Source organism: Phocoena phocoena, chromosome 14, assembly GCF_963924675.1.
Source record: "Phocoena phocoena chromosome 14, mPhoPho1.1, whole genome shotgun sequence".
Lineage (NCBI taxonomy): Eukaryota > Metazoa > Chordata > Mammalia > Artiodactyla > Phocoenidae > Phocoena > Phocoena phocoena.
This window is the reverse complement of record NC_089232.1, coordinates 10,477,037-10,503,903: the sequence shown is the minus strand read 5'-3', so window position 1 is coordinate 10,503,903 and position 26,867 is coordinate 10,477,037. Positions and strand designations below refer to the sequence as shown.

Genomic DNA, 26,867 nt, shown 5'->3' with positions numbered 1-26,867 from the left:
AGATGCAGCAAAAGGACTGAGTTGGACCTCTAGTGTCAGAGAAGATGAAAAAGCTTATTAATTCATGGTAATACCAGCGTGATTTCAGAACAGTTTCCCCCAGCAACAACCTAGTTCTCTCACTGTGATGAAGTGCTCTGCCTTCTGCCTCAGACTTTTAGCCTCTTGGGATCTGCATTACTGCCTTGTAAAATTGATGGGCAGTGGTACTGTCTCTTAGTTAAGGAATTTCTGCCAGCCTCAGCAAAAAAATATTAGTTTTGCAATTTCTAAGGGCATTCCTTGCAATGGAAAAGTGATTAGAAATTGGACCAGAATGGAACAATGCCCATCTTGAATCCGTATAGTTCACCTGTCGAGTCTCCTCCACGCCATCAGCCCCAGGTGTGAGCTCATCAGCTTCCACAGGTGAGGAAGCCTTATTTATATTACACTGGAAAAAGGTTGAGGGTGGGGGGGGTAATCAGTTCAGAAAGTACAGCTTTGATCACCCAAGGAAGCTGTTCAGATCAAAGTCTCTTTTTCTTCTAAACTGCCTGAAGATGTTAATTTTTTTTTTAATCCAACCTGCTCGATATTTCTTGTGTCTTAAAAGCCTCTCTTCTTGAGAAAGGTGACAAGCAGTGGCAGCTGGATTCTGGTAGAGCCCAGAGGGCTCTAGCAGAGGAGGGGTTAAGGATAAAGGTGATCTTTTCTTTCGGAGTCTCTGGACGCTGAAGAGCCTGGGATGGCTCTCTGTCCATCACCACTTTCAGCAGAGGAACCACTTGAGTAAAGTGATGGTGGGCCATGTGCTGGTATCACAGTGGATCAAAGGCAGAGCATCTGCTAGGGTTAGGGGTGAGAGAGCCAGCCAGACCCAAAGCACATTCTATTTTATGCCTCGTTGGAGAAGCCTAGCCATACCTCTATCTTTGCCTTTGCAGATGCCAAGGGAAATCTCTAGAGAAGGTAACCCTGAGATATCATTTTGCCAGCATGCTGCGTGTGCTTGGGCAGAGGGGAGGCTGGAACTCTGCTGCTTCTCAACCCTAAGGGTAGACGGATATTTGGGGGTCACACAGCTGGCTGCAGAATCCAAGCTTTCCTGTGATTGCCACACTCAGGCAAACCAACTCTCTACTACTTTGCAGTGTTGCAGTGCACTGTCTGTTACATGGCCAGTGGGAATGGGAAAATTCAGAAAGTACAGCTTTGCAGGCAGAGAAGAAGCTATTCCCTCTGAGACTTCTTACACAATCCACTACATAGACTGGCTCAGAACCATACTCCTACAGCCCTCCCTCGGTATCTGTAGGGGGGTTGGTTCCAGGACCCCCAGAGGATACCAAAATCCACAGATGCTCAAGTCTCTTATATAAAATTGAGTAGTACTTGCATAGAACCTATGCACATCCTCCCATATACTTTAAATCATGTCTAGCTTACTTATAATACCTAATATAATGTAACTGCTATGCGGCAATAAGCGGTTGTAAATATAAGGCAAATGCTATGGAAGTCATCGCCACTGGTGAAGCAAATTCAAGTTCTGCTTTTTGCAACTTCCTGGATTTTCCTTCTGAATATTTTTGATCAGTGATTGATTGAATCTGTGGATGTGGAATCTGTGGGTATGGAGGGCCAACTGTACTTCACATAGACAGTTTGGGAAACTTGTGGAAAGGCATTCAGCCAGGTTCTTCTCTCTGATCTGTTTTAACCCAGCATTGATCCCACTTCTTCCCACTCCCAGTTCCTCGTCTGTCATTGGCTGTGCAACCATCACCACCATTCACATCCAGAACTTTTTTCATCTTGCAAAACTGAAATTCTGAATCCATGAAATAATAACTTCTCATTCTCCCTTTTCCTTGGTCCCTGGAAAGGGACCATTCTACTTGTCTCTCTGAATATGACTACTCTAGGTATCTCATATAAATGGATCCATACAGTATATGTCCTTTTGTGACTAGTTCATTTCACTTAGCGTGATGTGTTCAAGTTTCCTCCATGTAGTAGCCTGGGTCAGAATTCCCTTCCCTTTTTAAGGCTGAATAATATTCTATTGCATGTATATACCATATTTTTTGTTTATTCATTCACCCATCAATGGACACTTGGGTTGCTTCCACATTTTGGCCGCTGTGATTAGTGCTGCTATGAACATGGGTGTACTATTACCCATTCAAGCCACTGTTTTCAATTCTTTGGATATATGCTCAGAAGTGAAGTTGCTGGATCATACGGTAATTCTATGGTTAATATTTTGAGGAATCGCCATACTATTTACCATAGCGGCTGCTCCGTTTTGCATTCTCACCAACAGTGCACAAGGGTTCCAATTTCCCCACATCCTTGCCAACACTTGTTATTTTGGGTTTTGTCGTTGTTGTTTTGATAGCAGCTATCCTAATGGGTGTGAAGTACTATCTCATTGTGGTATTGATTTGTATTTCCCTAATGATTAGTGATGTTGAGCATCTTTTCATATGCTTATTGCCCATCTGTAGATCTTTGGAGAAATGTTTATTCAAGCACTTTGCCCATTTTTAACCTGGTTGTTTGGATTTTTCTTGTTAAATTTTGAGTTCTCTATATAGAGATTCTGGATATTAGTCTTTTACCTGTATGTGATTTGTAAATACTTTGTTGCTTTTTTACTGTGTTGATAGTGTCATTTGATGCACAAAAGTTTTAAACTTTAATGAATTTCAACATGTATAGTTTTTTGTTGTTGTTTATGCCTTTGATGTCATATCCAAGAAATATTGCAAATCCAATGTGATGAGGCTTTTCTCGTTTTCTTCTGAGAGTTTCATAGTTTTAGCTCTGACATTTAAGTCTTTGGTCTATTCTGTATATCATGTTAGATAACGGTCCAATTTCATTCTTTTGCATGTGGATATCTAGTTTTCCCTGTACCATTTGTTGAAAACACTATCGTTTCCCCATTGAATGATCTTGGTACTCTCGTCAAAAATCATTTGACCAAATATGCAAGGGTTTATTTCTACATTGGTCTATATGTCTGTCTTTATGCCAGTACCACCCTATTTTGATTACTGTAGACTTGTAAATTTTCAAATCAGGAAGTGTGAGACCTCTGACTTTTTTCTTCTTTTTCAAAATTGTTTTGGCTATTCAGGGTCCCTTGTGATGCCGTATGAATTTTACAACGAGTTTTTCTATTTCTGCAAAACAAGTCATGCAATTTTGACAGATTGCCCTGAATCTGTAGATAGCTTTAGGTAATACTGACATCTTAAAAATATTAAGTCTTTCAATCCATGAACACAGAATTTCTTTCCATTTATATCTTCCTTAATTTCTTTTAGCAATATTTTTGCTGAAAGTTTTTCACCTCCTTTGTTAATTCCTAAGTACTTAATTCTTTTTGATGCTATTATAAATTGAATTGCTTCCTTCATTTCCTTTTTGGATTGTTTACTGTTGATGTATAGAAATGCAACTGATATCTGCATGTTGATTTTTGTATCCTGCAACTTTGTTGAATTATTCATTCTAACAGTGTGTGTATGTGTGATGTTTGTGTAATCTTTAGGGTTTTCTACATATAAGATCATATCATCTGTGAATAGAGATAATTTTACTTCTTCCTTTCCAATTTGGATGCCTTTTATTTCTTTTTCTTGCCGAATTACTCTGGCTAGGACTTCCAGTATTGTGTTGAATAGAAGTGGTGAAAGCAGACATCTTTGTCTTGTTCCTGACAAAGGAAAAGCTTTCACTTTTTCACCATTGAATATAATGTTGTGAGTTTTTTCATATATGGCTTTATAATATTGACATAGTTTCCTGAGTGTTTTTATCATGAAAGGATGCTGAATTTTGTCAAATGCTTCTAATGCATCGAGACGATCATGTTTTTTTTTCTTCATTCTGTTAATGTGATATATTACATAGATAATTTTTTTGTTTGTTGAACCATCCTTGTATTCCAGGAATAAATCCCACTTGGCCATAGTGTATAATCCTTTTAATATGCGACTCAACTCAGCCTCTAGTATTCTGTTGAGGATCAGCATTTTGTAGTTTTTGTTTTTGTTTTTTGTGGTAGGTGGGCCTCTCACTGTTGGGGCCTCTCCCGTTGCGGAGCACAGGCTCCGGACGCGCAGGCTCAGCGGCCATGGCTCACGGGCCCAGCCGCTCAGCAGCATGTGGGATCTTCCCGGACCGGGGCACGAACCCGTGTGCCCTGCATTGGCAGGTGGACTCTCAACCACTGCGCCACCAGGGAAGCCCGTATTTTTCAGTTCTGATATTTCTATCTGGTTGCTTGCATTTACTATTTCTTTGCTGAGACTATTTATTTGATGAGCCTTTCTATTCTTTTGTTTCAAGCACATTTGTAGTCACTCATGAAAACATTTTTATGATGTCTGTTTCAAGAACACATCAAGTTGTCTCATCCCCATTCTGTCCTTTTCACAGTCCTAGAAGAGATAGAGATGGAAAGATTTTCCCGAAGGCAAAAACATTCCATCAGGAGACTCCGAGAAGAAGCAGCGATCAAGTGACTGGTGCCTTCATGCTGGCCATTTTCCTGACATTTATTCCAAAACTAAGTTTCTCCCTCCTTCCTCCCTTTCTCCTCCCCCTCCTTACCTCTTGAGAGCTGACTGTGTGCCAGGCATCTTGCTGGGCCCTAGGAGAGGAAGGGGGTAGAGCTAACTCATTTTTTTTCTTTTTTCCTCTCTCAAAGTTGATAACCATGGTGTGTGTGCGTGTGTGCGTGTGCGTGTGTGTGTGTGCGTGTGCATGTGTGTGTGCGTGTGCGTGTGTGTGTGTGTGTTTCAGTAGAGTTTTGAATACAAAATTAACCCAAAAGAGATCAGCTAAAATTCAGTAAGGGCAAGAGGAAGAGTTGGGCAGGTCCAGGGAGCAGAAATCATCAAGTCTCATAACATTTCCAGTTTTCAATCAGGGCACAAAGGTGCTTGGCTGCAGTCAGGGGCTGCTGCCTGGGTGTGAGTGCTGAGCTTTGCCTCCTTTCTCAGCCCCATTCAGCATGAGCCCCCATATAACTCTAGTGCCAATGTCCCCTTCACTGTGTTCTGGAAAAGCCACTTGGTAATTCTGTTAATGTCTAGTAGCCCAGACTCATAGCACTGAAACGCCCTGATGGAATTTCTCCATATTCTGGGTAAGTCACTCAAGAGAATTCTCCTGGGCACTTCAGCATCTTGACCTCTTTATTTAAATGGCAAAATGACAAGTTTGGGGCCTGGCCCTGTTTTCTCCTCCCACTAACTCTAGTTCCCTAGGGTCAAATTTTGCTCTTATTTTCCTACAGATGGCTTTCACCAAATTCTTCCAATTTTTTAATTTGTCTCCAGCGGTTTCCTCGCTTACTTTCGGCCCTGTCTTCTAGAACAGCCTGAAATGAAATCTGCCCCTTGAGCTGTGCACAGAAGACATGGAGGGGAGAGTGTTCAGGCAAGAACCTCTTGCACATGTCCCAGGACAGGCTTGCAGGACCAAGAATCCTCAGAGGGTGATGATCTCCACACTTGGGGAAGCGTGCTGCCGTGCTGAACATGGGCTTTCTGCTCTCCAGCTGGTTCTCCACTTAGATGTCGATTTAGATGCTTGATAAAGAAGTGTCAAGGGCAGAGCAGGGGTCATGTTTCACACACTACTCCATTCGTCCGTGCGATCATATGCTCCTCTTAGGTAATCAGGAACGTGTAGAGTTTGCACATGATGGCGCTTGGCCTGGAAAGCCATTGGTCCATTTCCCCTGTAAGGAGAGCTTTGTGGAGGAGGTGGGCAAAGTACAGAATGTCAGACAGCAAAGCATGCCCTCTCGCTGCAGGACAGGAAATCCTTCTGCCCTTCTCCTAATCCCCTACCCCTTGCCTCACTCTCTATCTCTGGCCCCTGGTCTGGAGACTGTGCTCACAGAACAATTCTAGGGCAACTGTTAGCTGATGATGGCTTCTGCTGCATTCCCTCTCAGAGATACCCGACACTGACATTAATCTCTGGAAGTTAGGGTAGCCTTCCAAGCCAATGCTGGAATTTCAAGATAGCTATAGCACACTGGGGAAACGTGCATGGCCAACAAGAATGGAAGCTTCTGGAGACCTCTCCCCTGAAACGTGCATGGCCAACAAGAATGGAAGCTTCTGGAGACCTCTCCCCTAAAGAGGCAGCTGTCTAGGTCTCCTACTGTGGCAGCCAGCTCGCAAGACATGCATCAGTGCACCCGAAACACTCTACAATTGGAAAACTCAGAACACAACTTCTCACACGGACCCCACCAGTAAGCACGGCGGAACCCACGCAGTTGGTTAATTTCCTGCAGAAACTTAGCACAAATGCCAGCTCCTCTGGCAAGTCTTTTCTAAACCCATGCTGAGTTGGGCACCCCAGCTGAGTGCTTTGTTAACTCCCCCAATTTCCTCCATCTCAGCATGTAACCCACTCCAACGTGCTTGCTTGTTGGGGTCTCACCTATTAGTCAGGGAATTGAGGGTGAGGGTCTTATTGATATTAGCACCTCCAGTGATTGGCACATAATAGCCACTCACAGATGTTTCTGAAGAGGGGTTGTGGTAGGTATGTGAAGACAGTCAACAAAATAACCCTTCTGTTGACCTGTCAGGGAGCCTGAAATTCCAACCATTGGATATTTATTTCTTTGAGTTAAAAAGTTACTCCTATGCACCAAAGATTCCTTTCCAAAATTAAAGTTTCATCAGGAGAGATAACTGTCATTGAGGTTTGGGTTGGGGGTGGTTTGAGATGAGCCCTGCAGAGCCTTGGCATGAGCTTGAACTTGTGGGGAGAGAACCAGGAATGAAGGGAAGCAGGCATTCCAGGGCCTCAATGGCACAGAGGTACAGGAATGAGGGAAAACCATTTATGGCTGTAACACTACGTCTGAAATTTGATTTCTTTGCCACTTGTAGCTCTTTTCCCTTATTAAATATATATATTCTAAAAAACGCGAAACATGGTCTTCAAACGAACCAGGTACTAGATAAGCATCACCTGGTCCATAACGGGCCCTCAGTGAGTATTGTAGAACAGCTGCCTTGGAACGCTGTCAGCCACACGCTCGCTTCTTTCTGTGTGGCTCTGGCTCGCAAGGAGCAGAGAAGGTAGCGGGAAAAGAACAGGGGAGAAGGATGGGGTTTCACCACCGCAGACCCCGCTACCCTTAATGATCTGGGCTCCGGGAATTCGGAGCAGGGACTGACACTATTTGTGGTGGGCTGGGTTTGGAAATGCAGTCAGGCCCCAGGTAGGAACCCTTTGCTTCTGTGTGGGAAGCCTGAGCCCGTGACTGGCTGCAGACGCCTGAGCAGGGGCTGCAGGCACGCGTGGTACACACACAGGATGCTCGCTCCTGCTTCCTGCCCTGGGGCCCAGGACACTCTCAAAGGCAAGGGGCCACGATGGGGTCCTCGGGTAGGAAAAGGGCCACCGACAGACAGGAGGACAGCACAGCTTTCCCTGCGCTCAGTGGGAGGTGCTTGCAATTAACTTTTGGTTGCTGGGTTTGGTGCTTAAACCAGCTGCTACCTACACATGTTGAGAAAAGAAAGAAAGAGCAGTTAGAATGCAGGAAAAAGGGAAAAACCCCATCTCGCCCACTTGACAGGCTCCAACTGCCTCTGCCAGCCGCTTGTGAGGTGGGGACAGTCCCCTGCAGACGCCCTGCCCCTAGGTTGGGGTTGCCGTGGTGAGCGCCGCGTCGGGGCTGGGGGAGCAGAGGCCTTCTCTAAAGCACAGAGACAGACAAAGGCCCTGCAAGGATGCGTGGGCCATTCCCCAAACGGAATGCTGCTCCCTGGGCCGAGTCACACGGAGAGAGTGAGGCGGGTGAGGCAAACTGGGGGAGAAGCCAAGCAGAAAGAACCTTTGTGACAACAACAACTTAAGGAACACTAGATAAACAGCTTGCTGGGGTGTTTCTAAACCTTCGAGGGGAGGTGAATCACTGCAGCGGTCATGTGGAAAATCCCCTTTCTCCTCAAGGCTCTGCCGGGGTCCCATGTTAAGGTAAAGTCATCATTTTCTCGTGAAAACCCTCCTCCCTAACAGACCAGGATTCCACCAGGCTAGGAGAAAAGGCTCATTTCTGGGAAGAAGTTGTATTTTGTAAACCTGGGGGACTGAAGGGTTGGGCCATGTCACTCGCTCAGGGACTTTGAGTTTCAGGAAAGACTCATGTGTCTGATTTCCTAGAACATCATTAGACAGAGAAAAAGCTCCATCTAGCCAGACCACAGTGGTGAGGGGATGTGTGGGAGGGAGGCCTGGCATCCTTCCCTCCATATCTGCCCAGTTTCCCCTGTGCATTTGGGGGCAGTGTGAACACTCGGCGGTTGGTAAGAAATGCTAAGGAAGCTTCCAGCAGCACTCCAGCCTCCGGTCAGTGGAGCCTTCCTGGGGAATCGCCTCTGTAGGTTTTCTTGACCTGGGCCCCAGCACCCTGCAACTGTGCCATCCACTCCGATGGGCCCCTGCGCGTGCCAGCTGGACAGACAGCAGGTACTCAAAGTGCCCTGCTTGTGTCCTCAGACCAAGGTATCATCCACTTCGCCCCAGACAGTCTGCCCTTCTGCCAATCAGATGGAGAATGGCCATCACTGCTGCTGCTGGTGTGACAGCCCTGCCGAAGGTCTGCGATCTGGGGAGGACAGATTCAAGCGGTTCTATTTATCCTTGAGCAGGCAGCTTGGCTCTTGTTACCATTTTCTATAGCCGACGTGGTGTGATATCGGATCTCACCTACAGAAAAGCTGACCTTGAACTTTACATGGTGCCTCCAGCCAGAGCACTTAGGCAGAGTGGCCAAGCGAGGACCGCGCTGGGGGCTGCAGTGTGGGGAACATTCCAGGCACTCGCTCAGCATCCCTGGAGTGGAAAAGCCTTGCTCTGAGCCAACCCTCCAGTTATGGCAGGTCAGCAGAAGCTCCTTCAACTAGCTCTTGTGCCCTGGCCTGGGGGGAGCAGCACGGATCAGGAATGGCCACTTTCCCCAGAACATCCTACTTGCTTTTCCAAGGAAGGCAGGGAGACCCAGCAGGTGACGACCTCAGGATGTTTTTGTCCCAGTGAGGGTCCTTGCTGGGCTGCTGTCTCACACCCAAACTGGAGAGACTGCTGCCAGTTGTGTAAGAAAGTCCCCAGAGAACAGACTGAGGAACTGTGATCATTTCTATTTGATTTAGAAAATGATGGTCCGAATGCAGATTGGCACCAAGGGGCCTGTCTTATGACTAATTTCCATCACTGAAAAGAGGGCCCAATTTTTAAGAGGAGACAATCCTGGGAGGCAGGCAGGGAACAGCCAGACCGAACACTGAGAGCAAAGCTTGAGAGGCAAGGTAGAGCCATTTGATTGAGGAAGGGATTTTGGCCTTGACTCAAAACTAGGCTAACCAGATGGCTGGGTTTGCCTGGGACGGTCATGGTTTATGCCTGTCACCCAAGCTTAATTTTTAATGGTGCCCCCTTTCACTCTCAAAAAACCAAGAAGTCCAGGTGTCTGGACTTCTGTCATCTCCCTATTTCAAAGGATAGAGAGACTTAGGGCTGGAAACTTATCCAGGGAGGGACACGTAGGACATGGGGCTCTGAGAAGGTTCATTTGGCTGAGCCCGAAGGAGAGAGACAAGCAGTTGGAAGACCAGGCTGATTCATTCTCAAGCATGTTTAGAATCGCAGGCTTGTTGGCAATGTCCAGGCACAGATTCACAGAGTGTAGGTGCTGGATGGGTCTCCGGAGTAATCTAATTCTCTTCCTCTTTTGCCAGAAGAGGACACTGGGCTAAAAGAGGTCAAAGTGACCTGCCCAAGGTCACACGCTGGATCCTGGCAGAGTGGAGATCAGACATGCCCCCGGTGGACCAAGCCCAGGTGCTCTGTCCTGGAACAGAGGAAAGGGGTGACTCTGAAAGATGCTGCCAGGGGCACAGATGCACTGGCTCTAGAGTGGCAGTCCCAGGACAGAGTCATGGACTGTCCCATGGTTCTGAGGCTGAGGAGGGAGGACAGAGACCGTAGACAGGTGGGGTTCAGACCTGCTGTGTGAGCTGGGATGTGGAGCTGGAGCTTAGGTGAGATCCAGAGCCACAGTGGAGTGGAGGGCAGAGCAGAGGCATAAGCGGGCTCTCCAGGGTAGTGACAGCAAGGACCGAAGAGATTAATTGGCAAAAGCAGAACTAAGAACGAGGGAAGGAATAGGTAAGTATGGGCACGGAAAGTGAATGGGGTCATAAGTCATTTATGGAATCTAAATCTTTTCTGTGGTTCAAATCATAGTGAAATCTCCCTGAGAGGCAAACCCTAATGACAGCTGTCCTACCTCTTGGCATCTTTTCCCAGCCCCTTAGCAGGGCCACAGTGGTGGGAAAATCCTAAGTCATCAACAGCCTCAACCTCTGCTTGGTATTTGGGGAAACTGAGTCACAGAGAAGCCAGCTCCCTCCTGCCTTACGGTAGTCTCAGCAAATAGGGTGTGATTCACAGCAAGCCACGAGCGTGATTCCACACGCCAGCCACAGCAGTGCACCTGAGGCTTCGTCAGTCTTACCTCTGGCCGAGGTGGTGGATTTTCTGTGAATCTGATCATCTGGGAGGAGTCCAGGAAGAAGCCCAGCCTGAGGGTCCAGAGGCCTTGTGGTCACAGTTCTACTGCCCGACAACTAGCAGTGCTGTGGCAGAGGGCCATATCTCCTCCCTGTCCTACTCTTCCTGGTTGTCACATGAAGGATCTGGCCTCTGCCATCTCCAAAACCTCACACTCTGGCTTTGTTTTTCCAGGGGTGTCGGACGTTGGCTCGACTGCTGTGTGTTCATCTTTTGCATCTTCCCTGCAGTGTGTGTCTAGAGCACCCTCACAGGTCATGAATATCTGTCCTTAAGTCTCAATTATCTGGGACAGTATAGGGATGCAATGGTATGCATGCAAAATATTGTTTTTTAAAACGGCATATTCAACACCAATCTGCTTTTTTTTTTTTGCCTGCAACAACTGTTCACTCAACAAGGTGGAGTTAAATATTTAAGTTGGCTGCAGAGAATCTAGGAAGTGAATAGCTCACTCGAGTAAACATAAACTTGACCACAGGCTGACTGTAGTCAGAACGATCTACTGTCACCCTGAGCAAGTTCTTCCACAGAACAATCTACAAAAATCCTGCCTACCACTGTCACGCCCACAGGATGCTCTCTGATGTGTGACATTAAAAAACCTCAATCTCCTGAGAAAAAATCATAAACCAGTTTCAGCATATATGAACTGAGCGCACGTTTTTGTCTAGTGAAACTTCTTTGATGATGCCAGTTCAAGTATCTGCAGACATTGAGAAAACACCCACAGACATCACCCTCGGCTGCAATAGTCACACAGTCTGCAGAGACCAACAGGGAAGATGTAAAATACTGAATGTCACCGGACATCATTCCAGGACACCTTGGGCTATCTGAACCCTCTCCCACTCCCAACTGTTAGTTTCTTCTTCTTTATTTTAATTTATTTTTGGGTGCATTGGGTCTTGATTACTGCACGCGGGCTTTCTCTAGTTGCGGTGAGCAGGGGTTACTCTTTGTCGCAGTGCATGGGCTTCTCATTAGAGTGGCTTCTTTTGTTGCAGAGCATGGGCTGTAGGTGTGCGGGTTTCAGTAGTTGTGGCACGTGGACTCAGTAGTTGTGGCTCGCGGGCTGTAGAGCGCAGGCTCAGTAGTTGTGGCACACGGACTTAGTTGCTCCGCAGCATGTGGGATCTTCCCGGCCCAGGGCTCAAACCCATGTCCCCTGCATTGGCAGGCAGATTCTTAACCACTGTGCCACCAGGGAAGCCTCTTCTTTTTTTAAATTAATATTTATTGGAGTATAGTTGAATTATAATGTTGTATTAGTTTCAGGTGTACAACAAAGTGAATCAGTTATACCTATACACATATCCAGTCTTTTTTAGATTCTTTTCCCATGTAGGTCATTACAGAGTATTCAACTGTTAGTTTCTAACCAAATGTTCCCAAGAAGCCAGCCTGGGGCAATGTGTGCATGGCAGGCGGGTGAGAAAGTAAGAGAAGGAAGAGGCTTTGGGTGGCATCTCTTTCTACCCTCTCCCTATGGATGTGAAGAGAGTGGCCGTGGTATCTGCAGTCGTGGAGGCCATAGGGACAGCTAGGAGCGGGCCTGGAGGTCTGCTCTCCTGGCACCAGGCTCTGTGCTCTGCCCTCTCTACCCCAGGCTGCCTCTGAGATGCCCAGGTAATCTCCATGCAGGGCTCACCAGCAGGACCAAGCAACACATAGGAGTTGGTTCAGCCCACAGAGTCATGGAGAAGGGAACATGGTGGCGAGACGAACAGGAGGAGAGAAGCAAGAAGGAGGAGATGGCAGGAGAAAAGGCTGGACAGAATAGGAAGAAAGGGCCAAAGGCACTGTGTCCTCATCACCTTGACTAGCGACTGGAGTAAAGAGGTGAGTGTCTGGGGGCCAAGAGCTACTCTAAGATCACTGCCTGTACCTGGAAGGGAAGGTCCTGGGGGAATGGCCCTCAGGGTGGGGAACTGAGAGCTTAGGGTGGACAACCTCAAAGTACCAAGTAAAGTTTCTGTGCCTGAATGGGTGCCATTCAAAGTCAGTGTATTGGAAGACCCGGGACCCTGGTGGACCACGTTTCCCGGGCAAACCCAATGTTTGGTATCAGCACTTCTGTATTATAAAATCAACATCACTGAAAGCTTTAAAAAAAGACAGACTGAAAATATCACATCTTAGGCAAATGAGTTGAAAATCCCTTCCAGTGACACCCTATATTTTCCACCCATTTCTAAAGTCAGAGAACACCTGGTATGGTATTTAGGTAAAGAAATGCAATTCCTGGTACACGCGGTTTCCTGACAGTACAGAACTGAAATGACGTCACGGAAATGCAGATGCCTCTAGGTCAGTCTGAGGACAGTTTCTAGGTGAAAACATGAGTCTCATCCATTGGTGGAAAAGCGTGTCTCTACTTTTATGATCTGCTGGTACCTACTGCTTTCTGCCTTCAAAGACTAAGTTTTAATTAAATGCAGGCAGGCTGCTGGACAGGCTTTTCCACACTTTTGGCTCACCTAGATGTACAACTGCAATGTAGGTTAGCCCGCACCTGTGCTCCTTCGTCATTTGGAAGGAAAGAAAACGATGGTCACCAAGAATAAAAGAAGTCTGTCTCCCACTCAAGGGCGAGGAAGCTATGACATAAGATGCCCCTTCCAGGGGCTCATACGAACAGACTCATTTGTGAGGCTCTCCCCACGGCGACGAAAGACGTGGCAGACACAGAACGTATGGGATGCTTTGTCTTAATTAAAAAGTATGGTGAGAGTCATAGAATTTGGCCAAGTCTCATAAATCTGCTCAGAGAATCAAGGCTCTGTCAGGTAAGCTTAAATAGAACCAACTGGGCCCTTTGGAGAATTGAACAGATTCCCCGCTAGTGGCTGACACCCACTTTCCTGTCACTTTGCTACACCCCGAGGACGGCGGCTGTGCTCATTAACCAGCAGCCCCCCTACCCACCGATGGCAAGTTTATCCCCAAGGAGCACAAAATTCAGGGATGATAAATTTACTCTGGCTCGTAAAAGTGAACCCCTCCTCAGGGCAATAAGAATGCTGTGAGCCTTTAAGGCAATCAGTGCTTTGTGTGATAACGTACCTTTTTTTTTTTTAATCTGAAGTTAATACTTATTTATTTATTTTACATCTTTATTGGAGTATAATTGCTTCACAATGGTGTGTTAGTTTCTGCTTTATAACAAAGTGAATCAGTTATACATATACATATGTTCCCATATCTCCTCCCTCTTGCGTCTCCCTCCCTCCCACCCTCCCTATCCCACCCCTCCAGGCGGTCACAAAGCACCGAGCTGATCTCCCTGACAAAGCGAGAGAGAGGCATGGACATATATACACTACCAAACGTAAGGTAGATAGCTAGTGGGAAGCAGCCGCATAGCCCAACGTACCTTTGTTAACAAAGCCTGGTCCTCTTTTCAGGACAGCTCCTCCCGGGCAGGGAGAACTGCTCTAAAGTAACTGGAAAGGAAGAAAGAGAAAGTGAATGGCATCCCTTTGGACCCTTTGGACCCTGTTTGGAGGAGGACATCGTGGTGATAACAGATAGAGGTGGCGTGCTACAGTCTTTCCTTGGTGATAAGTTCAAGGTGGACAGAGCCCGCCCCGGGGAGGTGGGAGCAGGGCCAGCGCAGTCACTTCACCCTTGTCAGCCGGGATGATTACATCAGAGTAAACGGCCGTGACCATCAGCAAAGCTCCATCCTAAAATGGTACAAACGAGCTTATTTATAGTCACATATAGTCAGAAATATAGTCCCAGATGTATTACAGAAAACAAATTTATGGTTACCAGAGGCGGTGGGGGGGAGGAAGGGGGAGGGGGAGGGATACATTGGGAGATTGGGATGGACATATACACACTGCTGTATATAAAATAGATAACTAATAAGAACCTACGGTACAGCACAGGGAACTCTTCTCAATACTCTGTAATGACCTATATGGGAAGAGAATCTAAAAAAGAGTGGATATATGTATAACTGATTCACTTTGCTGTACACCTGAAACTAGCACAACATTGTAAATCATCTATACTCCAATAAAAAAATTAATTGATAAAATTTTAAAAATAAAAAATACAGGGCTTCCCTGGTGGCGCAGTGGTTGAGAGTCCGCCTGCCGATGCAGGGGACAAGGGTTCGTGCCCCGGTCCGGGAAGATCCCACATGCCGCGGAGCGGCTGGGCCCGTGCGCCATGGCCGCCGGGCCTGCGTGTCCAGAGCCTGTGCTCCGCAACGGGAGAGGCCACAACAGTGAGAGGCCCGCGCACCGCAAAAAAAATAAATAAATAAAAAATAAAATAAAAAAATAAAAAATACACCGCCGGGAGGTCCTGGGTTCAGCCAACATACAGCCTGTCCCCCATGACCACACTGCCTGTTCATTTCCTGTGACCACCGTCTAGAGGACTCCGCCTGCCTTTGTAAATTTGGCGGTGCTACATTTTCTCTCTCAAGTCTCCATCGTGATTCCCACGGTGTTAAGTCTTCTCTGGGTATGAATGATGAGGGCCCAGTGTCGACTCAAGCAAACCCAACAAGTCCCCCAAATATTTCAAGTCGCATTTCCCCTACCATCTTTCTCCAACAGGACGGTGGAGAGAAACCAAGAAGGTCTGCAAAGAGATTAATGATCCATTTTTATTGGCCATGAAAGCTCTAGTAATATTAACTGAGACAATTTACACAAATTATACTCCCCTTCTCTATGCTGGTGGCCCAGCTCTCACTCAAGGCCCATTCGCGTGAGCACCCTTTTCAGTGTAAATAAGCACAAAACCACAACTGCGTCCCATGCATGCTGCTTTGACTGTATTGTTTCATTCTCGAAAATGCTCCCATGATTCCCTGCCACCCTCAGATTTAAATCCACTTCTTTCGACAGCATTAAGTCTTTAACTGAGTGACCCCATGTAGATGAGCCTCTTATTTCCAGACTCAAAGTTGCATTCACTCTTTACCTGTCGTCACCCTTCACTGCCGTCTGCTGGGCAGTCTCACCTCCTGCCTTTGAGTGCTGCATAGCTCAACCACCCATCCAACGACTCAAAGCCACTGGCCATCCCCTGGGCCCAGCCCATCTTCCACAATGGAATATTACTCAGCCATAAAAAGAATGAAATAATGCCATTTGCAGTAACATGCATGGATCTGGAGATTATCATACTAAGTGAAGTAAGTCAGACACAGAAAGAGAAATATCGTATGATATCGCTTATATGCAGAATCTTAAAAAAAATGATACAAATGAACTTATTTACAAAACAGAAGTAGACTCACAGACTTAAGAGAATGAACTTATGGTTACCGGGGGAAAGGTGGTGGGGGAAGGATAGATTGGGAGTTTGGGATGGATATGTACACACTGCTATATTTAAAATAAATAACCAACAAGGAGCTACTGTAAAAAATAAAAAATAACCTCCCCCCACTGCCAAAAAAAGAGTCCGCACTCGGTGTTCTTTAGATCATCTTTTAGAAGGTGGCTATTTTATTTGGTAGAGGTTTCTGCTGTGACGTGGCATCTTCCCAAGCACAGGCCGTGGACATCTAGACACTTTCTCCCGGCCTCCTCGGAGGGCCGCTAGATTCTCACCCTCCCCTCTCCCTGCCCTGGGGTGGCCCCGCACCCATGCGTCCAGCTGCCTGTGTGCTGGACTCCACTGTGACACCTTTACTTGTTCACGAGACATGGCACCCAGGAGAGCAGCTGCTCCCTGAAATTCTGTATTGATACATCTAAGCCAAACGAGTTGAGCTCCACGCCTAGGCATCCCTTTCGTGAATTTCCCCATTTCAGTGGGAGGGACTGTCATCCACCAGACTCCAGGCCCAAATCTTTGATTTTCCCTCCTGTCACCATGCCTGCGGACTCTCCTTGCCCCTCAAAGCCACCCCTCCCCCATGGCACAGCTGCCGTTCTGATGCCTGCAGAACACTTCTAACTTGCTCCCCAACGCTGAGGCCCAGCCCTCCTCTCCTGCCACCGTAGGAAGCCTGGCACTGCCCTCTGGCTTCTCGTCTCCTCCACCATCTTAGTCCCTCTGCCCTGGACAAGACGTCCTCTCCAACGGTTCCTCACCATCTTCAAACCACGGCTGGGTCCTCGGCCCACGTGACCCTCTCCCTCTCTCCTCCCAATCTGCTCAGAGAACACCTTCTGTCAGGCTCAGTGGATGGAGGTGTCAGCTGTACAGGCTTGGAGTCAGATGGACCTGACTTTACATCCTCAACGGTGCTGCCGCCACCAGCCTCCTCGGACAACAGATGAGTCACACACCGACTGAGCCTCAATTTCCTCACCAGCCTCATGTGGAGAGGGTGCCGGCCTCCTGGCGTCAGTGTGAGGACTAATGCAGAGGCTGGATGTCAGTGCCCAGTGCCGGGGGGCGCGGCACCCAATTCTCTGCACCTCTAAGGAGATTTGTCTAATTTTTCGCCATCACACTGATTTATTCCCGTTTGATGCATTGGCGTGACGTGTTACACGCTGGGTTCTTCTTTTTGAGTCTTGCTTTGGTTTTTAGGTGCACTTGCTGCCTTATCTCAGGAGGGAAGCTCCGGGCTCCAGAAGACAGCCTGGGTCTCAGCCTGCTTGTTCTATGCCCGTCCTGCCCAACAGGCCTCCAGTTTTTGGAACTGGACTGGAGTGCACTTGCAGGAACACAGGACCCCATGGGTGGAGCTTCCCCTTAACCGGCCCGCTGCATTTCATGAGTCGATCACCTCTCACTCCTTCGACACAAACAATAAAAGCCAACCTTGACAACTGCAGGTCAAACAAGCAGGGCTCACCAATTCCTTGGTTGTTTCCCCTCACCTCAGAGCCAGGGTGACAGATGCTCTCGGGCCCAAAGCAGGTTTCTCCCCCACCTCCCCCTGCTCTGATTTCTACCGAGTCCTGAAAGAGGAAGGAAGGGCAGAAATGTGGCTCGCAGCTCTTGGGGCCCAGGTCTGGGGCCCACTGACAACCCCAGGGGAGCAGTATCACACGGGTGACACTTCACTCTCCTCTCCCTCCTCCTGCCTCAACTTTTAAATAGGAAAATAACCCTCAAAATGAAAGCAGTTGTGGTATGTACTTTCCTCTCCCTTTGCTGCTGATTCAAGGAGCTGCCTGCCTAATGAGAAAAGAAAGGATGCTGCAGCCAGACCAGCGCCCAGAGAACACAGTCGCACTGGGGTGCGCTCTTCCTTAAGAGACTCGGGAGGGAATCATCTTCTTGATTCCACGTTTCGATTGTTGTAACTGCTCTTAAGTGTCCCAGTGCCATTTATTTCCATAGGGGCTGCAGAGGCTCCCACCTGTCTGAGTATAGTCAAGCCCTCCTTGGTTCAGCCTGTCCACCCTGTGTGACAAAAAGATCAGCCTGACAATAGAGGAAGAACAATAGATTTTTAGGTAACATACTCGTTAGCTTTGAGGTTGGGGAGGGAGGTGAGAGGGATGCATAGAAAAAATGACCTGATTGAAGTAAAAAACAAAACAAAAAAAAGTGGTAGTTTGGGAGAAAAAAATTATAGGCCAGCATGAAATACATAGGCCTCCCCTTCGATGAGCTGGTGGATAAATTATGTACAACAGCCAAACCCCTGCAGCCGTTTCTGAAAGGCAGACGGGATTTTGCAACACGAGGGATACCCTAAAACTCAAAGAAATGCTCGTGCCTAGGATGCTATCATGATGGCGTGTTGATACAAATAATGGGGGAAAGTAAGGTGAACCAAATGCACAATGCCATTGTCCTTTTTGAAATATGGCTGGCGAGACTGGGCACAATCGTTAAGTTCGCAGGCACAGCTGGCCCGGACATGTTACAGAACGGGTTGTATTTCTCAGGAATCCTGTCTCAGAATATTCTTTCAGCTTTTCTCTCAATCCCTATGACAGGGCTCTGGGAACCAGGGGTCCTGCCCCAGTTATCAAGCTTTAGAGAGCCCTGCTCTGGCATTCCTCTGTCCACAGCCTTCCCCACGGGGTAATGGGGGAGCGCCCTCCTGGAGCCCGTATCCCACTTCTCCAGCCCAAGTAGCTTGAGCTTCTCTCCTGGGAATGCTCTCCTCCTGGTGTGTGCACGCTGGACCCATGGAGTGGCCAAGGGGAAGCTATTGGGAGGGGTGTAGACAGACCTTGGGTGTCTAGGCTGGGGGATGTACACTGTGTGGAATGCAGCTGTGGATGGGAAAGAGGGAGGTGGGGAAAGGGGGATGCTTTTCCCCAGGCTGCAGAGTTCACAAAACTTCCAGGAGTCTGAGAATTCTAGATTCCCACCTGGCCTTCTGGATGAATAAAGCTGCGTGTGCCACGGCGGGAGGACAGAGTATCTTTTCTTCACTGCTTTGTAATCTTATCTGGTACCCTCACTGTGGGTCCCACACACAGTGCAGGCTCAGGTTAGAGAATAAGGACCCGGTGAGAAAACACAGGCTCACCCAAGCCTCTTCAAAGCCAGGCCCCCCATCCATCCCTGGAAAGAGGAAACTCAGTCCCAGCTGAGTCTCCAAAATGGCAGGAAAGTGTGGCTCTCACGTACCTACAGTGAAGATGAGGAAGCCAGCCTCCACGTTGGGGCAGCAGAAATGGGGAGGCTGACACCTGCCCCTAAACAGAAGGTTCTACGGGAGGAGTGCGAGCTGACCACGTGCGCACTGGGCACGCCGGGGTATGGCGCTGTGCCCAGGAGCAGGGGCCTCCCTGGCCCCGGAGGTGGGCGTCCCACCTGGCTGCCTTAGGCCTGCCTCTCCCTGGGAGCCCCAAGGGCCAGGCTCCCCTGATGCCCATGCACAAGGTGGAAGACTGCCGTGGCTGTCCCTCAGCGGTCCCCTCTCACCTGCGAGTGACAGCCACGCTCACGACACCCTTTGCCGAACTATCTGTCACTCCAGGCTTCTGAAGTCCCCCTCCCACCTCTTCTTCACAACATAACAGGGAAATGTTGAAAGAGAGAGAGAGGGCTGCGTCTTTGCAGAAAGAACTCCAGCTCTGTGTTCAGAATCAGCACAGAGCGGGAACAGGGGCTTTTAACTTCTTGGCAGCCAACAGGTGTAGAAGTTCCGGCCTCCTGCCCATTGAGATGGGCTGAAAGGGCGTGGAGCCGACCCTTGAGAGCCTCTGTGCCAGGAAAGGGTCCTGGCTCCCCTCTCCCTCCACACTCCCACCCTCCCACCTACCTGCTCTGTCCTTGTTGCTGGCCCTGCAGCGCTTGCCTGTTCCTCCCTCAGCTCACGGGACCCGTTCCAGAGAGCAGGCAGGGCACGTGGGGCATATACCACACTCCCCTCCTCTGTGACCACGAGCATGACAGGTGCTCTGAGGTGCCTCTTCCCCAGGCACACAGGCTCCAGTTCCCTGTAACTAAGCCTCAGTGCACTTTCTGCCTGAGTCCTGGGACCTCAGCACTTCCAAAAGATGGAGACGGGGCCCTCTGCTCCTCCAGTGCAACCCCACCTGCCAGCATCTCACTGCAGATCTATCCTCTCACTTGCTGGCCACACTCACTGGTTTTGGGCTCCGCTCCCCACCCATCCCCACCCTGGGCCTCTGTCTCCAATGCAGCATGGCCCCTGGGCCAGGAAAATTCCCCTCAAGGGAGCCTGGGTCAGAGGGTCCCTCTCCAGCCCACCCCTCCACTGGCGTCCTACTGTCTACCCGGCAAAGGCCAAGCTCTGCAGTGCAGCACTCAGCGCACCCAGCCCTCGCCAGCCCACTCTTCCAGGCTCGTCGTCTCAATACTCTTCCTGGCCTCTCCCCCAAAAGCCTCCCTTCTGGTGGAAGAGGGGCATTGGCATCCCCTGGACAAGCTTTTCGCTTTATCACCTTCATCTTTGCCCACACCGTAGCCTCCTCCTGGAATGCACTGCCACACTTCCAACTTTGGGATCCTATTCACACTTCAAGACCCAGCACCAAGGGACCCTCTGTGAAGCCACCTTGGAGTCCTGCGACATCTGCCAACTACTGGTACCCCTCCCAGGCTCGGCAGCATCCACTTGCATGAGGGTGTGGTGTTCACATCTTATTCCTTCTCCTACTCCTAGCCCAAAGTCTCCAAGTGGGAGGCACTGCCAACTTTGTAGGCAAAGAAACTACACTTCTGTCCACTCCTTTGAAAACTGTAAGAACTCTGCCCACACAGGGGGAGAGCATGGACCAGCAGAGTCTGCACTGCTAGAGGCAGGTAAAAGGCCAGTTTGGCCAGGCCCTGGGATGGGAACAGTAACAAGGTCTCACTGACGTCTGGGAAGCCTGGACCTAGTCTGAGCTGTGGGAACGAGACGCGGATAAACGGCGGCCAAGTTCTAGATGTGGGCAGTTCCTGTGAGGAGGGGGCAGCCGTGTGAGGGGCCGAGCTCTGCCTGCAGTGTCTGGACCTCGGGAGGGAGGCTGTATCCCTCTCCCCATGCCTGCAGCATCACACGCCCATTCAATCTTCCTTCCCCGGGTTCTTTCCCATGAAGCTGGTTGCAAAGGAGATCCATCTGTGGTCTTTGGCTCGGGTCAGGCTTGAAGTCACGAGAGGGAGCTCACTCATCACGGATTCTCTGGGAAGAGTCCTTTCAGCCCAGAGCAAGCATGGCCATTCACTTGGGAAGCCATGAGGGCCTAGCTCAGCTGGACTCCTGTCTCTGGAACCCACAGTCTTCCCGTACGCAGGAAGCTGCCCGCCCTCAGATGCATGGGGTGTACTCTCGCTTATTCGATGTGGTCCCTGTCTCACCTTGACCAAGGAATGCTTCCTGGGGTTGGTCCAGACCAGGAGGCAGAGCGAGAGGCAGCCATCGGTGGTGGCCATATCACCCAATCTTCTCCCTGGCAGACAGCCTTCCCCGTGGGAGCGTCCCAACCACTGGCAGATCCCTCGCAACCGCCGGGAAGGACAAGTCTGACAGTGACGCTCGGCTGGAGGTCACACCCCTCCCTGCCACTGATCCACCAAGAGTGCAGGAGTTGATGGAGTTTGGAAAACCAAGAGCTGTGGACTCCAGGAGGGTCATGGACAGGACAGCCGTGAGCCATTGCCCAGGGCCTGGCACCCACTCCGATGTTCCACTTAGAGGGGTTCTCCTCTCAATTTAACATGATGCTTCTGCTCAGGACTGGGGTGTCTCTGTGGCTCCCAGGCCTCTCTGCCCTTCCCCTGTCTCAGCGTCTCACTTACATGCTCCAGGCCGCACTCATGCCCCAGGTCCAAGTGCAATCTCATCCCGTCCGGTCTCCTGGTGCGAGGGCCAACCCCTCCCTCGTCAGCCTCTGTGTTCCCTCCTACCTCACCCTTCACGTCCGATCACTCTCAAGGTCCCGTAGATTCCTTCCCTGTAACATCTCCGGAACCCCACCCTCGGCCCCAGTCCTGCCGCCATCGCTTCTGAGTTCGTTTCTGCCCAGATTCCTCCTGGACAGCCTCGCCCAGCCTCCTTGGTCACGATTCCCCTCCACACCACAGATAGAGGCCTCTCCCTAATGCCCCAAGCAGGCCATGCCTCCCCCTGCTCTGAATCTCTCCCAGACCCCCACTGACTGTGGAGGTGGACAGTGAAAGCTCTCACACGTGGCCCACACGGACCCTGCGGGACCCCGACTCCCACCCTCTACGTTTGCCCTGCATCCTGGACGCACCACACCACAAGTGCTTTCCCAAGTCACCCGTGCATTTCACGCCTCCCATTTTGCCCTTCCTTCTGCTTGTGATACGCTTGCCACCTACGTACTAAAGGTAAATCTTGCCCATCCATCAAAAATCAAGGTCTTGGGGCTTCCCTGGTGGTGCAGTGGTTAAGAATCCACCTGCCAATGCAGGGGACATGGGTTCGAGCCCTGGTCCGGGAAGATCCCACATGCCGCGGAGCAACTAAGCCCGTGCGCCACAACTACTGAGCCCAAGTGCTACAACTACTGAAGCCCGCGCACCTAGAGCCCATGCTTTGCAACAGGAGAAGTCACCGCAATGAGAAGCCTGAGCACCGCAACCAACAGTAGCCCACGCTCGCCACAAGTAGAGAAAGCCCACACGCAGCAATGAAGACCCAGTGCAGCCAAAAGTAAATAAATTTTTTTTAAGTATATCTAAAAATATCAAGGCCTCAAACACTGATCGCCTCACCTAGGACTTTGTGGGGAGCCACATGAACCCCATACACTGGACGACGTCTCTCCCATGTTCTCCCAGTGCACCAGGTCTGGGGTAACTCTCATCCCAGCTCCTTGAGAACAGGGGCCTTTCTTACTGGATATTCTATCCCCAGCACTTAACACACCTCCTGGCACACAGCAGGCCTTCAGCAGAACTTGTTGGCTGAGGATGGGTGGATAAAGGCGTGAACAAACAGTGTTCTCCAACAGTGTTGTTTCTGAAGGACAGCTGAGTAGACGCTGGACTCGGCTGGGGCTGGCGAGATTTGTTCTTCATGGGGAATCGGAGTTTGAGAGGCAGAGCAAGTCTCAACTTCCCCAGGACATCCTGCCATTTTGGTCCCAGAGTCCAAGGCACTGCCTTAATCCCATTCCTTAGGACCAACACGGTTTGCATGTTTCTTGCAAGAGGGAAGACCAGAGCAAACCAAGGTCAACTGCTCGCAGCTGCAGCTGGTCCCGTGCAGCTGCGGCTGGACGCAACTCTGGTGCTTAGGATGGAATCTGAGTGCCTCCTTAGTCTGTCGTTGCAAAAACCTTTGTAACAATGATCGGAAAAACTCAAGCGTGTGTCCATGGCCTGGAACGGGTTTGCATACAATTTACTCTGTCTTAAACTTCTCAGGACTTAAGGACTATAACATATGCACAAGGCAAGGAATTGCATCAAGAAACTGTATTACATATTTAAAAATAGCTATTTTGAACATTTGAAAAAGCCATTTTCTCTGCCATGTTATGTCTTCTTGGCTAACTTACGCTTGGTTTCTGCACTTTTATCCTCCAGATCTCAGGAAGAAGAGGTTTGATGCCATCTGGACTATAAGTCCTTTTGGCTGCCCTCTTGGACACAGAACCATTTTCACCTATAATTACAGAAATCTGTAGGAATGTATTTTATTTTCTAAGCTGCCAATTAAGAGAGAATTTCTGAGTAATTTTTTAGGAAAAAGAATCCCAATAGATAGCTTCATCCATCTCTATTTACACTGATGTTACATAAAATTTCCCCGTTGAGGATTCAACATGCACTTTGATGGACCAGATCAGGGGTCCTGAGTCAGTTAGGGGAGGTGAAATACTGATGAAGTACTGATGAAAACCTCACTTTTAGTTACCTGGTGATCCTTTCCCCATGTAAAGTGGCATTTTATGCCACTTTGAGCATGTATCAAAACTTGTTTAATGATTATATCTCAAAGGATTGAATGCTCTTTTTTTTCTTTTCAGTTCTCACGTTTCTGAGTAAAAGCCATCATGTTCAAGTTAACAGAGCATTATGTTTTCTCTGCAAACAAATTCCCATAATTCATAAACAAAGAGAAAGGTAAATTCATGAAGAGGAGACACAGCACTATTTTTCCACGTGACATTTGGGATCTAGGTTAAAAATGATGCTTTTGTCTCTGGTGATTTATCAAACTCCAGATTTCATAAAAGATAAAGATGCACTGAAGAAGGAACACATCATCTTAATGCTTCATTTTGACACTTTGGGTCTCTAAAAAGCATGTATTTTAAAGCTCTCCCCTCCAGAAACTCAATCGTGTCCATGATTTACACAGTGAATTCTTGTTTTTCAAGCATACTTAAGTGAGAACAGGCCAGGAGACACCTTGAAAGAAAATGGTCACATTTGAAACATACAGATTATTTATAGACAGAAAACTCAAAGAACTGAAAGAAAATCTGGTTGTCAACAGACAGTTGCTTTTTCTATGTTTTCTCTGTAGCTCATTTTGGGTTTTGTGTGGGTGGCTCATGTGAACTCAAAGGTTATTTGCTAAATGTTTTGTGAGATTAGAACATGTTGTCCTTTAAAACCTAAATGCAAGTTTATGTTTATTGCAAATATGTTCAACTTTAGAATAGGGGATATGGGATCATTTTTTTAATATAGAAAATCATACCTAGAATTGCTATGATAAAACAAGATTTCCTATGCTTCTAGTTTTCATTCACAGCTTAGAAGGTCTTATTCTTAATCGTATTCCTAGCAGAAATCATCTCACAATATAGAGAGTTATGCGGTGAACATTTTTGCTTTTTCACCTTTTGGGTTAATTTCACCTGCCAACTTGAACACTGATTAGCCTTATTTTTTTTTTTTTTTTTTTTTTTTTTGCAGTACGTGGGCCTCTCACTGTTGTGGCCTCTCCCGTTGCGGAGCACAGGCTCCGGACGCGCAGGCCCAGCGGCCATGGCTCACGGGCCCAGCCGCTCCGCGGCATGTGGGATCCTCCCGGACCGGGGCACGAACCCGTGTCCCCTGCACCGGCAGGCAGACTCTCAACCACTGCGCCACCAGGGAAGCCCTGATTAGCCTTATTTTGAAAATACTTAGGTACCAGGAGCTGGAAAGTCAGTGTGGACTATAGCTCAGGTCTTTGCAATTCATCATATAAGGTACATTTTTCGATCACACAGTGTACAAAGGAGCAAAAAAGAAAAAAAAACTCTTTTTTTTTTTTTTTTTTTAAAGGCGAGGACGGTTTATTTTTCTTGCCTATTTAGCAATGCTCAGCTACCAGATTCAGGTCCAACAAGCACTTATGAGCCCCACCAAGTGGGCAGATGGCAGCAGTCTGCTGGATTTGAATCCCCCTTCTGCTGTGTGGCCCTGGGCAACTTATGTAACCTCTTTGTGCCTCAGCTTCCTCGGAAGGAAACTGGGTAGATGGTGGTCCCTCCCTCATTGCCCTGGTGGGGCATTAATGAGTTCTCATTAATCTCACACAAAGCCTGTGAGATAGAAAAGATAAGAAGCATGATTCAGAGACAAAGGCGGTGAGAAGAGCGAAAAGCAGCACAGGCCAACTTTAACCCAGGAACGAATGTGTTCAATAAAATACAAAGAAACCCCCGCCCCCGAAAGTTCAAGAACCCTAGAATGCCCATTCTTCGGAGTTCATCTGCAGGAAGGAAAGCCTTTGGGGAGTTGAGGGTGGGAGGACTTTTCTCAAAATCTGATGCTAAAAAGCCTTGGGGTCAGCCAGCCCCGGGGCGGAGTCCCGGCTCCACAACTTAGATCTGTGTGATCCGAGGTGACTGTTCACCCCTGAGCTGAGTTTCCTCAAGGGCTGTGTGAGGTTGTTGTAGAGACTGAAGAAGTGACAGGGTCCAGGCGCTCAGCACGGCCCTGGCTCAGAGGAAGCACCGAATAGGCGGAGACAGAGGCCATCAGTCCAGTCAGCCAATATCCCGGGGCCCGGAAGGTAAGTGACATTTATTAGGGTCTGGGTACAAGTACTGCAGCTAAATTCTGTCCCTCACGGGCCTCCGCAAAACAAATATCCTCCAGGAGTCTGACCCAGGTTTTTCCTCGTCTCCCTCTTCCGAGTGCGACAGAATCTTCAAGGTCATCTGTCATAAAACTATCTCATAAGTTGTCACCTCCAGCAAAGAAGAGTGAGTTATCAGAGCTCTCTCGGGACCTCCTAGTTGACACACTCCCAGGGGCTGGGCTGAGCAGGGTCCCCGGGGGCTCTGGCGAGGGTCGTGTGACAGCACTTCTTGAGGAGGCAGCACTTTTGGGGTCTTCAGGTCTGGCTGACACAGACCTCAAGTGCACCTACGTGGCCTGGGGCTTCAGGGGAGGAAACCCCGCGTTATGATGAAGGGAGCAGCCTGCATGATGCCGCAGAAGAGATCTTCCTCCCCTCACTGGAGCCCGGGAGCCACGCTCCCTCACGCCTGCTCTCCCGGGATGGGGAAGGCTCAGAATGTGGTCCAAAGTTGGGCGTTGGCATTTTAGAACTTTCTCTCTTCCTGTGTCTATTTGATGAGGCACAAAATTTAAATCCGATGTGGCAAAGCTGCACGCTCTGTGCAGGGTTTCCGGGCTCCAATGCTCAGGTTCAGCTAAACAAATTCTTCTCTTTAAGAGCCATCATGTATGTGAGCAGGGCAGCCCCTACTCCAAACAGTCTCCACCCAGGTGCCTCCACTCGCTTCCTCTCTCCCTCCTAATATTGTGCTGGTTCTCATGTTCTCTTCTCCCCATGTGTTGCCACCTCCTGGGTTCCCAGAGGGAGCCTCTCTGTTGTCCCAGACTCTGGCCTTAGGGACCCAGAGAGTCCCACAGAGTGTGTAGGACATCCACGGGGGCCTCTCCCAGCCACCGCACCCTCTGACATGGACCCA

At 48.9% G+C, this 26,867-nt stretch overlaps 1 protein-coding gene across 1 annotated transcript in view; it reads right to left on the bottom strand.

Moving 5' to 3' along the window:
• ACOXL (acyl-CoA oxidase like) overlaps positions 1-26,867 on the bottom strand; it is a 364,932-nt gene that overhangs the window by 49,132 nt on the left and 288,933 nt on the right. The window contains 2 exon segments of the mRNA XM_065891630.1: positions 13,985-14,010; positions 14,013-14,054. Coding sequence (XP_065747702.1) covers positions 13,985-14,010; positions 14,013-14,054 — 68 coding nt within the window.